Genomic DNA, 15,378 nt, shown 5'->3' with positions numbered 1-15,378 from the left:
AAGACGATCACGTGATTTTCAAACAGACAAACATCTCACTCGCTCTGATTGGTTGGAGGATAGGCCGCTTCCATTGGGTCCTCCAAGCCCCGCCCCGTGCTCCGATTGAACCAAAGCTGACATCGCTCACAGGGAGACAGCAATAGCTGCATGTGCTGGAGTCAAGGATGACACAGTGTGAAGCTGGAGGGACACAGCGAGCCAGGCACCATCAGAGGAGCAGGAAAGTTAATGGTTCAGGACCCTTCTTCAGAAATGGGGCGGCGGGGGGGGGGGGAGGATGGGAGCTGAGACATAAACAGAGTGGGGGCTGGGGAAGGTAGGTGGGAAGGTGATAGGTGAGTGCAGGTAGTCAGTGGTGAAGATTTTTCCTGCTGTTCATTCGCTCTGTGAGTGATGGTGAGGGTTCATCCCGAGATGGGTAAAAAAAGGGCCATTCCTGATTCTCCTAATGTACGGCAAAACAGCTTGTATTTTATGGAAACTTTTACTCTGTCATTTTCCTCGATGTTTTGGCTGTTTCAGAGACTTGGATAGAGCAGGGTCAGGAATGGATGTTGCAAGTTCCAGGGTTTAGATCTTTCATTGAGGTCAGGGAAGATGGTAAAAGAGGGGGAGGTGTGGCTTTGTTAGCCAAGGACAGAACAACGGTGGCTGAAAGAACTTTTGATGAGGTGGTATGGGCTGAGATCAGAAACAGGAGAGGAGAGGTCACACTGCTGGGAGTTTTTTATAGGCCCCCGCAAAGTTCCAGGGATGTGGAGGAGTGGATTGGCAAAATGATTCTGGGCAGGAGTGAAAAGAACAGGGTGGTCATTATGGCAGATATTAACTTCCCTGACATTGAATGGAAATGCTATAACTCTAGAATGTTGAATGCATCAGTTTTTGTCCAATGTGTGCAGGAGGGTTTCCTGACTCGGTATGTCGAAGGGCCGACAAGAGGGGAGGCCACACTGGATCTGGTACTTGGTAATGAACCAGGCCAGGTGTTTGATTTAGTGGTAGGTGAGCACTTTGGACAGAGTGACCATAATTTGGTTATGTTTACTGTAGCAATGGAAAGGTTTAGGAGTATGCCACAGGGCAAGAGTTATAGATTGGGGAAGGGCAATTATAATGCGATTAGGCAAGACTTAGGAGGCATAGAATGGGTTAGCAAAATGCAAGGGATGGGGACAATCGAAATGTGGAGCTGGTTGATGGAACAGATATTGCTGTCCTTAATAAGTATGTCCCTGTCAGGCAGGGAGGAAGCGATAAGGTAAGGGAACTGTGGTTTACGAAAGAAATTGTATCTCTTGTTAAGCAGAAGAGGGAGGCATATGTGACGATGAGACAAGATGGTTCAGATGAGGCGATGGAGAGTTACAGATTAGCTAGTAAGGATTTAAAGAGAGAGTTAAGAAGAGCAAGGAAGGGACATGAGCAGACATTGGCAGGTAGAATAAAGGAGAACCCTAAAGCGTTCTATAGGTATGTGAGGAATAAGACGATGTCTCGGGGAGGAATAGGGCCAGTCAAAGACAGAAGTGGGAAGTTGTGTGTGGACCCTGTGGAGATTGGAGAGGTGCTAAATGATTATTTCTCATCTGTTTTCACTGAGAAACAGGAGAATATTGTAGAGGAGGTGACTGAGTTACGGGCTACTAGAATTGAAAGGATTAAGGTTAGTAAGGAGGAGGTGTGATCAATTCTAGAAGGTGTGAAGTAGATAAATCCCCTGGGCCAGATGGGATTTTTCTGAGGATTGTCTGGGAAGCCAGAGAGGAGGTGGCGGAGTCTTTGGCCTTGATCTTTGAGTCCTCATTATCTACAGGTTCAGTACCAGAGGTCTGGAGGATTGCAAATGTGCCCTTGTTCAAGAAGGGCAGTGGGGCTGACCAAGGTAATTATAGACGTGTGAGCCTTACATCTGTTGTAGGAAACATTTTGGGAAGGATTATAAGAGATAGGATTTATTATCATCTAGCAAGCAACAATTTGATTGGAGATAGTCAGCATGGATTCGTCAAGGGCAGGTTGTGACTCCCAAAACTCATTGAGTTTTTTGAGAAGGTGACCAAGCATGTGGATGAGGGAAGGGCAGTTGACGTGGTGTACATGGACTTCAGTAAAGCCTTTGATAAGGTTCCACATGGTAGGCTATTGAAGAGAATACAGAGACACGGGATTGAGGGAGAATTAGCAGTTTGGATTAGAAACTGGCGTTCTGTAAGAAGGCAATGAGTGGTGGTTGATGGAAAATATTCAGCCTGGAGTCCAGTTACTAGTGGTGTGCCTCAAGGATTTGTTTTGGGACCACTGCTGTTTGTCATTTTTATAAATGACTTGGACGCAGGCATAGGTGGATGGGTTAGTAAATTTGCAGATGACACTAAAGTCAGTGGAGTGGTGGACAGTGTGGAAGAATGTTGCGGGTTGCAGGGAGACTTGGATAAACTGCAGAATTGGGCTGGAAGGTGGCAAATGGAGTTTAATATGGATTAAATGTGAGGTGATTCACTTTGGCAAGAATAATAGGAAGGCAGAATACCGGGTCAATGGAAAGATTCTTGGTAGTGTGGCTGTGCAGAGGGATCTTGGTGCCCATGTACTAAGATCCCTGAAAGTTGCCACCCAGGTTGATAGTGCTGTTAAGAAGGCTTACGGTGTATTAGGTTTTATTGGTAGAGGGACTGAGTTCCGGAGCCATGATGTCATGCTGCAACTGTAGAAAATGCTAGTGTGGCCTCGTTTGGAATATTGCGTGCAATTCTGGTTGCCCCATTACAGGAAGGATGTGAATCATTGGAAAAGGTGCAGAGGAGATTTACCAGGATGTTGCCTGGTCTGGAGCATAGGCCCTATGAAGAAAGGCTGAAGGACTTGGGTCTGTTCTCTCATTGGAGAGAAGGAGGCTAAGAGGGGATTTAATAGAGACATACAAGATGTTCGGAGGATTAAATAGGGTGGACAGTGAGAGCCTTTTTCCGAGGATGATGACTTCAGCTTGTACAAGGGGACATAGCTACAAATTGAGGGGTGTTAGATTTAAGACAGATGTCAGAGGCAGGTTCTTTACTCAGAGAGTGGTAAGGGCATGGAACACCCTGCCTGCCAGTGTAGTTAACTCAGCCAGATTAGGGACATTTAAACAGTCCTTGGATAAGCATATGAATAATGATGGGGTAGTATAGGGTAAGGGGCTTAGATTAGTTCACAAGTCGGCGCAACATCGAGGGCCGAAAGGTCTGTTCTGTGCTGCATTGTTCTACGTTCTATGTTCGAGGTGCTTCACAGATGAGCAAAACATCGATTAAAGATATCAATTTTACGATGTATCATAAAGAATAAGAGAGGTTTAGGGAGGAAATTCCGTAGTTTGGGTTGTCAGCAGCTCCAACCCTGGAGTGTTGTAAGTGGGGTGGGTCAGAAAAATATCTGGAAAGGGGAATTGCAGGAGTGTAAAAAACACATATGGCCTTAATGATGGCAAAGGTTTCAGAGACTGTCATTGGAGAGTACGGATGTCGCATGGAGCTTAAGGCATTACTCTGCACTCAATCCATTACAAGTCATGACCACAAAGGTACAGAAGATTTCTGATGCCTTAATCAGGCTGATCAATATTTGTATCGATGGGCTTGCAAAATGTCAGTAATCGCCTCTACCTCAGAGTCATGGTATTGTTGGGATGCTGCTACAGAAGAGGAGACAGGGAGCAAGGAATGTCACATAAAACGCTCTCCTCTTCTCACTATTTTCACTGCAAAACCAAGGGAGCACCTAACATACCACCTCTATCTCCCGTCACAGCACTTTGCCCCACAATAACTGTGTCTGCCCCTGCACAAGGAGAAGTGGGAGTCTTTTCCAGGACCATGTGGTGACCTGAAACTCTGAGTGAAGATCAAAAGCATCTGAGCGGTGAGAGCAAAGATTTGAGAAGACTGTCTGCACCTTTGCTGAAACTTACAGGAGCACCAGGTCAAAGCAATAGGCAGCATGTGGAATACAAACTGGAATTGATTAAGTGTGCATCTGTACAAATTTGGACAGGCCGGGGGTTTGGGACACTTGACAAAATTTTCAGTTTCCTTTTTGAATAGTCACCTGAAATGCCTTTTTGGAACCACTTCTAACCCTTATCCATGCTCAGATCTGGAGGGCCAGGTCACTCTTGCTCTGGTTTCATCCTGCAATTTTATGAAGTCAGCAACAAGATGAGTTTCAACATTGACTTTGAAGATTATTGAAAGCTATCATCGATTGCCATTAGAATGTTTTGATTTTGATTTATGTTGTCTCGTGTACCGAAGTACAGTGAAGTGTTTTTGAGAGTGGTGCAGGCAGATCATAGCAAACAATGATTTACAGATCAAAGTGTGCATAGACAGAGCAAGGCATGCAAGGTTATGCCTGCACAGGAGGTGTGCAAAGCAAGATCAACACTATTTGGAGTTATAGAGTCCATTCATCAGTCGAATAATGGCAGAGAAGAAGCTGTTCTTGAACCCCTTGATGGGTGTGTTCAATCTTCTGCCCAATGGAAGAAGTTGGATGAGAGCATTACCGAGATGGGACGGGTCATTGATGATGTTGGCTGCCTTTCTGCAGCAAAGAGAAGTGTAAATGAAGTCCATGGATAGGAGGCTGTTGCCATTGTGGCCTCCTCTACATTGGGGAAACCAAGCAGAGGCTTAGGGACTGCTTTGCAGAACACTTCCGCTTGGTTCGCACTGAACAACTGCACCTTCCAGTTGCAAACCATTTTAACTCCCCTCCCATTCCTCAGACGACATGTCCATCCTGGGCCTCCCGCAGTGCCACAACGATGCCACCCGAAGGTTGCAGGAACACCAACTCATATTCTGCTCGGGAACCCTGCAGCCCAATGGTATCAATGTGGACTTCACCAGCTTCAAAATCTCCCCACCCACCACTGCATCCCAAAACCAGCCCAGCTCGTCCCTGCCTCCCTAACCTGTCCTTCCTCCCGCCTATCCCCGCCTCCCACCTCAAGCCCCACCCCCATCTCCTACCTACTAACCTCATCCTGCCCCCTTGCCCTGTCCATCCTCCCTGGACTGACTTATCTCCTCCCTATCTCCCCACCTATACTCACCTTTTACAGGCTCCATCCCCGCCTCTTTGACCTGTCTCCTATCCACCTATCATCTCCTCTATCCATCTTCAATCCGCCTCCCCCTCTCTCCCTATTTATTTCAGAACTCCCTTTCCCTCCCCCATTTCTGAAGAAGGGTCTCGGCCCGAAATGTCAGCTTTCCTGCTCCTATGATGCTGCTTGGCTGCTGTGTTCATCCAGCTCTACACCTGTTATTCTCTGGATAAGAGTTTGGCTTCTGTGATGATTCGTGCTGTGCACACAACTTTCTGCAGTTTCTTATGCCCTTGGGCTGAGCAGTTGTTGCACCAGGCCATTATGCACCCGATAGGATGCTTTGTATGGTGCATCTGTAAAGGTTGGTGAGGTCTTCATGGACATGCAGGACAGTAGATAAACAAAACATAAAAAGTAAAAGTTCAAAAAGATGCCAAGTTAGACATGCTGGGACTTTAAGTCAGATTTGAAACTGTTTTGTGTAGGTAACAGTTAAAGAAAGCTCTTGCAGTTCTTTTGTCAGTGAGTACAGAAGTGCTGGTGAAATAAAGGATTATAGATGTAGCAGCCCTGAGTTAAGAGGAAAACAGCACAGGCATAAATATGCAGAAGATCACGAGGTTGACGAAGGTCAGTGTTGCTTATATGAACTGTGACTGGGCACAGTGGGGAGTTAATCAGATAAGAACCAGGATAAAATAGATCTGTGTCTGTGCAGTGGAGACCAACCAGAATCAGAAGATGAAGGCCCAAGACAGACACTTTGAAGATCAAGGCTGCAAAAACTACCAGAAGTCCTTTTAACACTGTTGTTTAGCCACTGACAGGAACAGTACAACTGTTTGAGTGTAAGTTGTTGTCTGCATTTATCACTGCAGTTTGCCTGACAGCAGATCACCTTCTACTGACTCTGTTTCAATAAAGTTGATTGTTGCTTCACAGCCCAGCTCTGCTGCCAAGCCTGCTCCTGCCTGACAAGTGTAATCACAAAAGAAGATAATGCTTATTGCCAGTCCAGGCAGGCTGTGATTGTGGATGAGTGGGGAGGATGTTCGACAGAATGGGAAATGTTCATTCTGAAGAGATTGACCTGAAACAGTGACCATTAGTCTACTACTTTGCTGCTATGCCTTTCCCCATGTTTGATATGTCAGTTCAAACTGTGCTGGTTTTGCTGAGTGTTCAGATCACAAGACCATAATGCATCCGAACAGAATTGTGCCATTCCGTCATGACTGAATGGTGTGCAGTTCTGGTCTCACTGCTATAGGAAGGATGTTGTGAAAGGGCTGAGGATTGACAAGGATGTTGCCAGAGTTGGAGGGTTAGCGACTCGCTTGTCAAATTGACTTTATTTCTGTGTATTACAATTGTTGTTCTGCTCCAGTTCATATTTTAATCAGATGTCGATAATAATGCCCAGACATACAAGGCAGAAAACGATCTATCTCCATCAGCAGGGTATCAACCCCCTAAAATTTTGAATAAGTTTTTTTTTAATCTCATCTGCTGTCTGGTTGCATATCTCTTTCTGTTTTCTTTTTGTTTTCTTTTACGCCACTTCGTCACTTTACAGCCTGGAGGAACATTGAAATCTATAACTGAACTGACCACATGATATCTGTTCTCCTTCTGTCTTCCACCTTCCACGCACCTTCCTTCCATTGATAATAAAATGTGAGGCTGGATGAACACAGCAGGCCAAGCAGCATATCAGGAGCACAAAAGCTGATGTTTCGCGCCTAGACCCTTCATCAGAGAGGGGGATGGGGTGAGGGTTCTGGAATAAATAGGGAGAGAGGGGGAGGCGGACCAAAGATGGAAAGAAAAGAAGATAGGTGGAGAGGAGAGTATAGGTGGGGAGGTGGGGAGGGGATAGGTCAGTCCAGGGAAGACGGACAGGTCAAGGAGGTGGGATGAGGTAAGTAGGTAGAAAGGGGTGCGGCTTGGGGTGGGAGGAAGGGATGGGTGAGAGGAAGAACAGGTTAGGGAGGCAGAGACAGGTTGGACTGGTTTTGGGATGCAGTGGGTGGAGGGGAAGAGCTGGGCTGGTTGTGTGGTGCAGTGGGGGGAGGGGATGAACTGGGCTGGTTTAGGGATGCGGTGGGGGAAGGGGAGATTTTGAAACTGGTGAAGTCCACATTGATACCATTAGGCTGCAGGGTTCCCAGGCGGAATATGAGTTGCTGTTCCTGCAATCTTCGGGTGGCATCATTGTGGCACTGCAGGAGGCCCATGATGGACATGTCATCTAAAGAATGGGAGGGGGAGTGGAAATGGTTTGCGACTGGGAGGTGCAGTTGTTTGTTGCGAACTGAGCGGAGCTATTCTGCAAAGCGGTCCCCAAGCCTCCGCTTGGTTTCCCCAATGTAGAGGTAGCCACACCGGGTACAGTGGATGCAGTATACCACATTGGCAGATGTACAGTGGATGCAGTCCTTCCATTGATGTTTTGTGAGGATTTCATCAGTGCCAGCAGCCGTGATCGAATCGGAGGAACAGGTTACATTGCAATTACATTTAAATCCTCCCCCAACTGAAAAATCCCTCGAAAATTGAACACAATTTCAAGGAAGTTATAAAACACATATGGAGCAATGAATTGAATTGTTAATAATGTTTAATCGGTGTGATAGGATTATAGAACGAAAAAACACTGCTGATGGTTCGAAGCTGAAAGACTAACAGTGAAATGCAAGAGACACTTAGCAAGGCGGGACACAGTCTGACACACACACACTACAAGATAACCAGGGGAATGGGGAGGGAATTTGTTGGTTATACCGGGATACAGGGTCAACAGCGAAAAGTGGGAGTCACTGGATTGGGAATCGCGGGATAAAGACACGTAACTGGGTCAGAGAATGGGGACAGCACAGCGAGGCTCCCTGTGGTACTCGCCTTGGACCGCCCCGCTTTTGGGCAGGTCTGAGTTCAGTTTCCGGAAACTGCAAGTTCTGTGAAGTGGGCGGGACTAAATTTGTGATTGACAGGTAGGGGGTGTTTTTCAGTCCAGAAACAGCCTCTGCTCCGCCTTTTCTTGGTGAATGTTTCCCTGCAGTCGAGTTGGTGAGTGTTTAGAACTCTGTCGGTTTCCCGGTAATGTAGGTGAACTGTAGCTCACTGTGTGTTAGATCATATCGCCAACCCTCTCTCATCCCCTTTCTCCCAATCCCCAGTTACACGCTGCTGACTCAGGGAGCTCTGGCGGATGCGGGGCTGTGGTCAATCTCGGCGCTGGTTTCGGTTCACAGAAGACGGTTTAGTTTTTGAGGTAATGACAGATCATTCTGCCCAGCAGGACAGATTCTAATGTTGTCAGCAGGGACCATACAGCCCTCACAGACTGGGGTTAGTTTCTTTCCAGCAGAACAGACCGAGGAAGGGTCATCGGACCCGAAACGCTATATCTTCTTCCCAGATGCTGCCTGACCTGCTGAACTTTTCCAGCAACTTCCGTTTTGTTGTAGACTAAGGGGGGGACATGACTGACATGTATAAATTTATGAGGGAAATAGAGAAAACAAGAACAAATCTTTCTGCTTAGTGGTGGAATCAGTATCGGGCGACATGGATTGATGGTAAGCGGCGGGAAGTTTTGATGAGTTGAGCGGATTTTTTTCACTCAGATAATGGGGGGAAACTGAAACTCACTGCCTGGCAGCCTGGTCGAGCTAGAAATGGTCATAACATTTCCGGAACTATTGAGATGTATAAAATAAACACGGAAAGAACTGGGATGCTGTAAATCAGAAACAAAAAAGAAATTGTTGACAACATTCTGCAGATCTGGCAGCATCTTGGAGAGAAATCAGAGCTCAAGTTTCGGATCGAGTTTTTGAAGCCAGGATGTAGAAACCCCAATGAGGAAAGAGGGGACCTAACTTCAGACAACCAACGCGGACAAGTGCTTGAAGTATCAGCGGGGAGAATTTTGCAGGCAGTTATCAGAACTCTTTTGAAAAGATTTGGGATTGTTATGGAAAAGGACAAGGATGGACCTGTAATCAAAGTTCTAACTTGGTTGATTTTAATAAGATATGATTTGGCCATAGTGCACAGGAAGTAGATACTTTCAGGTACATGTGCAAGAGGGAACATAAATGGAGAGATAAGGAGAGCTCTAAGGGAAATATGAATTGATACTGCCAAGTGAAATGAAGCAAAATGCTCTGTTGTTTTACAGGTAGACATATGGTTAAAGGATAAGGGGGAATGTGTAAGGTCCATTAAGGACCACAGAGGTATCTGTGCGTAGAACTAGAGAGTGTTGGCCTGGGTCGAAATGAATACTTTGTGTCAGTGCTCACTAGTGAAATAGATGAATCAGGGAGAAGGTCTGTGATAGAATGTGAAGAAACTATCACAGAGAGAGAGAGGAAGTACTGAGTAGTCTGGAAGGTTTAAATGCAGGTCAGTATCCAAGGTCAAGTGAAATGTCTCCTGTGATGTTAGGATGAAATAGCAGGGTGCTTGCAAGGTTCTTAATTCCCCACTAACCACAAAGGGACCCTTCTGAAGGGCCACCGGACCCAAAACGTTAACTCTGTTTTCTCCTTCGCAGTTGCTGCAAGAAGTGCTGAGCTTTTCCAGCAACTTTGTTTTTGTTCCCAATACTTTTATTTAATCTCTTTGGACATCAGCAAGGCTTTTGGGAGACTGAAAGCAAAGCTAAGTGCGCATAGAATCCATTGAAATTTAGCAAATTGGATCCACAATTGGCTGAGGTTCAGGAAGCAGAGAGGTGGGTTTTTTCTTGTTTCTAACCGCAAATCTGTGCACATTGGTGTGGCAGAGTGGCCAATGTTGGGCCCTTATTTTTGTTGTAGGTAAATGCCTTAGATTTGAATGTATGAAGGTTGATCAGTTAGTTCAGATGATGCAAAAGTAATAGATGGTAAATAATGAGATGGATAGCCTTAGTTTACAGACAGGCTGATCAGTGGTAAATGGAATTTGATCTAGATTCGTGAATAGCAATACATGGACAAGTTATCCTGTCCTTGAATTCATTTGTTAATCAAACAGTTTGTGATTAGTTGACTAGCCAGGGGAGGAAGGCTATTTCCTTTTCCCATCAACATACACCATGACACAGTCCTGGATTGTAAATGGGGATTTTGGCTGTAAGACAATTTTGCTACATGTTGCTCACTCCACAGTTAGACCTCAAATGAGAGGCTCTAATGTATGGTGCTGCAAATTATGAGGAACGAAAATCACATTTTGGCTTTTATTGCTCATCAATTTGCTGTCCCCTAAATCTTGATCATCTCTAATAGAAATCATGCAAACATGAACATGAGGAAAGAGGCCACCATTTTAGCAGGAAAACAAATGTGTAAAGCTAAGAGAGCAAATGATGACAGTAAATTTAAGAGACGTACCAGAACCAACATTTGCAGTGTCGGCACCCTCCCTGGATTCACTCCCTGTCCCTTCCTTTGCTGCAAGTGAACAGTTTCCCCACCCTACCACTCAGGAAGACGAAAGAAATGGAAAGGAAGGAGACATTGCTTTGCTCCCAGATGTTGCACAGAGGAGGAGGTTTCACTGGAAAGACAACATCTGCATTGTGAGCCCAGGACTGAAGCAGCCAATAGGAATTGCTGTGCTCCGTGGTGATGTCTCAGGTTTCAGGCACGTGGACACGGGAGCCCCGCCCCCACCTGTTCCCCTCCTGCTGCCAAGGTTTCCGGGGCAACCAGCGGGCGGCTCGAATCAGAGCGAGAAGCTGCTCGGGATCTGCCCCTCCCCCTCCCTCCGGCGGCAATTGCTGAATCAGAAGGTGACCATGATCAGCCTCTGACTGTTCTGTCTGTTTATGGTTTGCCTGTTCTGTCTGTGGGGAAAGGTATGGACCATGTGGAGGCAAAGAAGGAAGACCATGGAGGAATTTGAAAATAAGGATGGGGCTGAACAGCGGGCCTTAGATTGTTTGTTATGAAATGTTTGTTGGTGAGATGTGGCCAGTGCTGCCTGGATCAGCATTTATTGCCCATCTCGGGTGCTGTGGAGAAAGAGCTGCCATGGACCATGTCTATAATCTTTGACTGCCTATTATGCTGGGGACCAGGCAAGTCAGCGTTTCTACTGGACCTGAAGCCTGTCAATTTCGGATGGGTAAATCATGTTAGACAAATCTGCAAAAGTGTTTTTTGAAAATGTAACTGATAGAACCCGGTGGATGGGGTCATTTGGATTTTCTCAAAGCTGGTGATAAAGTCCCACTTAAGAAGTTAGTGTGCAAAATTAAAGTTCATAAGATTGTTGGGAATTTACTGGTGTCGATTGTGAATTGGTTAGCAGACAGGAAACAGTAGAAATAAATGATCTTTTTTCAGTGTCTAAGGCTTTGACAATTGGGACACCACAAAGATCAGTGCCCTTGGACCTCATGTGTTCAAAGTGTACATCAATGATTTGTATGTGCGAATCCAATGTACTATTTCTAGGTTTGTTGACACAAAAGAAGGGGGATTGTGAGTGAGCAGGACATAAAGAGACTTCAGAGTAATTTAGATGATTTGAGTGAGTAGCAAATGCATAGCAGATGCAGTATCAATGTGAAGTTATCCACTTTGGTACCAAATTCAGAATGGCAGAGTATAATTCGAGTGGTGGTCAATTTGGAAATGTTCATGTACAAAGGGACCTGGGTGTGCTTGTACACCAGTCATTCAATACAAGCTTGTAGGTGCAGCAAGCAGTTAGGAAGGCAAATGGAACTTTCTCCTTCATTTCAAAAGGGTTTGAGTATGGCAGCAAGGTGGTCTTACAGCAGCTGTGTTGGGTTTTGTGAGGCCACAATGAAATCTATGAGCAAGTTTGGTCTCCAAAACAAAGAAACATTATTCTTGCTGCAGGCAAACAGCAATTTCTTGTGTTGCTGAGTGAGGGACAAAAGTTATCACTGACCATGAATCAAGAAGAAGCTCCAGTTGCTGTCTTGGTTTCAAGTCAGATTTGGAGATGATATCACTTGTTGACAACACTTTAAAGCATTTCCCAAAGCGGGAAGTGGGTGATGTTCCCTCACTTTTGCTTCATTTCCCTCTGGCAAAACAAGACAGAGTCTGAGGCACTGTTTGGTTTAGGCATACCCACTGCAGGGCTCTGCTCCCCACCCCACCACCTCCCCCTGCTACACACACTAAGAAAGGAATGATGTGGATAAAGTAATCCAAAAGGTGTAGTGTGAAATACAAGACAAAATAGAGAGAGGTAGTGTTAGAGGAGCTGGAATCATTGAAAGTGGATGAGTCACCAGGCCCAGATAGATAGTTCCCTGGCGTGTTGAAGGAAATAGCAGATGTTGTGAGGATTAATTTTCAATCTTCACTTGACTCAGGTGAGGTGCCAAGGGGCTGGAGGAATGCAAATGTGGTGTTGTTGTTTAAAACAAGTACAAAGGAAATGCCATACAACTATAGGCCAGTCACTCTTACTTTGGTGGTGGGCAAACTGTAAGAATCAATCCTGAGAGATCAGAGAAACTGTCAGTTAGAAATGCATGAACTTGTCCGGGATAGTCAGCATTGCTTTGATGAGGGAAGGTCATACTTGAGCAATTTGACTGAATTCTTTGAGAAATTGGTAAGGAGTCTCAGTGTGGGTAGTGAAGTGGATATTGTTTTCATAGATTTTGTGAGGATATTTGACAAGATCCCACACAGCAAACTGGTCAAAAGTAAAAACGCATGGATAACAGGGTAATGTGTTGAATTGGATCCTCTGTTTACAGTGCTCTGACATATTTCCAGTTGCAAGTTCCAGCAGGAGACTGTAATATAGGAAGCAGTGAAATTGTTTCAGAGCTGAGCATAATGGACTATTCAGCAAATTTTGAGTTGGTACTGCTGTGTTCTGTTATCTGTGAGAGTTTGCATGGTCCAGGGCTGATGTGACTCCTTTAATCTGGCTCTGAATTCATGTTCACCATTGCTGTATTTCATTTCTACTGTCCTAGATCTTCTGTCTGCAATTGTCTAACTTCTGTCCCTGCATTTTAGCTCTGTTTTGTGTTTTACTGTTACATCTGCTAATTGTGCCTTAATTAGACTTTCACCACTGCCTATCCCCTGACCGTGTGCTTTTGACTGACCAACTTGATTTTCTCACAGAATTGTTAATAGTCAGAAATTGTTTTTAGTGTTCTGCTATCAACTTCTACTCTGCAAATTACAAGATTCATCCAGTTCACATTTTATAACCTACCATTTTGATTTTATGGTTTCTGTCTCACTCTCCTTGTTTCATCCAAATCAGCTGAACATGGTTTTCAGAAGAGGAGATTTTGCAGTTTACAAACTGAAACCAAACGTCACTCAGGATCTGAGAGAGTTACCAAACGTATCACAACCTGAATACAACAGAATATTGGACATGGAAGGAGAAAGCACTGTTCCCAGTGGGGAGAAACTGGTTCTTTTTTGGGTAAGGCTTCAATCAATCATCTGGCTTATCAGAATGTAACACACTCATAATGATTAGAAGCCATGGAGATGAGGGGATTGTGGTAAAGACTTCTTTCATCCATCAGTACTGAAAAATCATCAGCGTAGTTACACCAGGAAGAAGCCATTCACCTGTTCTGAGTGTGGAGAGAGACTCACTCAAATCATCCACCCTGCTGACACACCAGAGTGTGGCAAGAGGCTGTTCACCCCCACAGAGTGTGGAAAGAGATTTATCAATTCTTCAAACCTGGTGACACACCGGCAAGTTCACACTGATGAGTGACCTTTTAAATGCCCAGTCTGCAGGAAGTGCTATGAAAGGTCTGGGGAACTAATGCTCCATCAATGTGCTCACACTGAAAGAGACTGTTTGGGTGTCCTGACTGTGGGACAACATTTCAGTGATCATCTCGGCTCACTGTATACCATTACGTTCACATTAGGGAGAAGCCCTTTACCTGCTCTGACCGTGGGAGGGAAGTCAGTCAGTCACCCCATCTGCTGAGGCACCAGCACATTCACACTGTGCAGTGACCATTCACCTGCCCCAGCTGTGGGAAGGGAATCACACAGGTGTCATATCTGCTGAGTGACCAGAGAGTTCACAAGAAACTGCAGTGATTGGGCTTTACTATTAACCGCGTTCAGGAATTAACCAGGTTCATTGTGATCTGTTTCTGCTGATATTAATAACCACCTGTTCAGGTATATGTTAATGTAGATACGTATCAAATAAACCAGTTTTGTGTAAAATACAATGTTTCATCTTCTTATTGTCTCTAACACAGGGGATTCCCTTTCAATTGCTGTCCCACTCCCCTCCACCCTCACCTTTAACAAGAAGTATGAAAGCTCCATTGTCACTGAGATGAAGACCATCTGATCAGTTGCCTCTGCCCAGACTGGGAAAATTGCTCTGGAAAATGGGTCTGATTTTCCACCAATGTATTTACTCACAGAGGAAAGACCATTCAGGTGCTCTTGTTGCAGGGCTGGCCTCAGGCAATCGTCTGTCTCACTGCGCATCAGTGTGTTCACACAATAGGGAAGCTGTTCACTTGGTCTGAGCATGAGAAGATTCACTCAGACCTTTCACCTTCTGAGACGCCAGTGAGTTCATTAGTGACTACAGGAGTTGGATTTCCTGTTAATCAGATGCGAGACACATTCATTTTCTCATTTTGTCTTTTTTCTACTGGTGTTAATAAATTCCAGAAGTTTTAAATGCAAATATTCAGAATAAAAACTCACATGAATTAGCTTAGTGTTAAACCCAGTGTGTTGAGTCTTTTTCATAGCTCGAACACAAGTGAGTCCCTTTTGAAGGCTCTCCCTCTTTCTTCTCATGACACGGGTGAGACGTTCAAGGAGCTGAGACCCCAGTACAATTGAGACAATCTGATTGGCTGCCTCTGCTGCTCCCCTCCCTTCCTCGAACTCATTGGGTCAAACTGCTTGTCAAGTGCTTCTAGCCTGACCCCGGATCCCCAGCTTTCTCCAGTTTCTCTCCTGTCAGAGCTTGTCTTGCCCATGAGGCCCATGTTCGTTCCACTGACCTATTCTCACGAAACATATTTGCTAATAATGTTAAAGTTCACTGTCCCTTAAAATTTCATCTTCCCAATTTTTTTTGAAAAGCCTAGATTTCATGGTATTTGCAAAGACTTGAACTTGGTGTTCACCAAAGAGCTGTTCTCGGTCCCTCCTATTTCTCGCCTACACGCTGCCACTTTTAAACATCATCCAGAAGCATTTTGTTAGTTTTCACATGGTCACTGACAACTACCCGTTCTAACTCATCACCAGCCCTGTCTA

General features: G+C 45.1%; 1 protein-coding gene across 2 annotated transcripts; it reads left to right on the top strand.

Moving 5' to 3' along the window:
- The first annotated feature begins 8,089 nt into the window (after positions 1 to 8,089).
- Positions 8,090 to 14,321, top strand: LOC132207660 (uncharacterized). Of its 2 annotated transcripts, XR_009443678.1 has the most exons (3): positions 8,090 to 8,173; positions 8,284 to 8,378; positions 13,373 to 14,321. XR_009443678.1 is itself a non-coding variant. In XM_059643584.1 (2 exons), the coding sequence occupies exons 1-2, from the start codon at positions 10,464 to 10,466 to the stop codon at positions 13,577 to 13,579; spliced, it is 636 nt and encodes a 211-aa protein (XP_059499567.1). In that variant the 5' UTR covers positions 8,416 to 10,463; the 3' UTR covers positions 13,580 to 14,321. The 2 variants fall into 2 exon arrangements, 1 of the variants encoding a protein (XP_059499567.1); XM_059643584.1 differs by lacking the exons at positions 8,090 to 8,173; positions 8,284 to 8,378 and adding an exon at positions 8,416 to 10,892.
- Positions 14,322 to 15,378: the final 1,057 nt, after the last annotated feature.

This window comes from Stegostoma tigrinum, unplaced genomic scaffold (assembly GCF_030684315.1).
Source record: "Stegostoma tigrinum isolate sSteTig4 unplaced genomic scaffold, sSteTig4.hap1 scaffold_118, whole genome shotgun sequence".
NCBI lineage: Eukaryota > Metazoa > Chordata > Chondrichthyes > Orectolobiformes > Stegostomatidae > Stegostoma > Stegostoma tigrinum.
The sequence above is the reverse complement of the archived record's forward strand: the minus strand, read 5'-3'. Positions and strand labels throughout refer to the sequence as shown.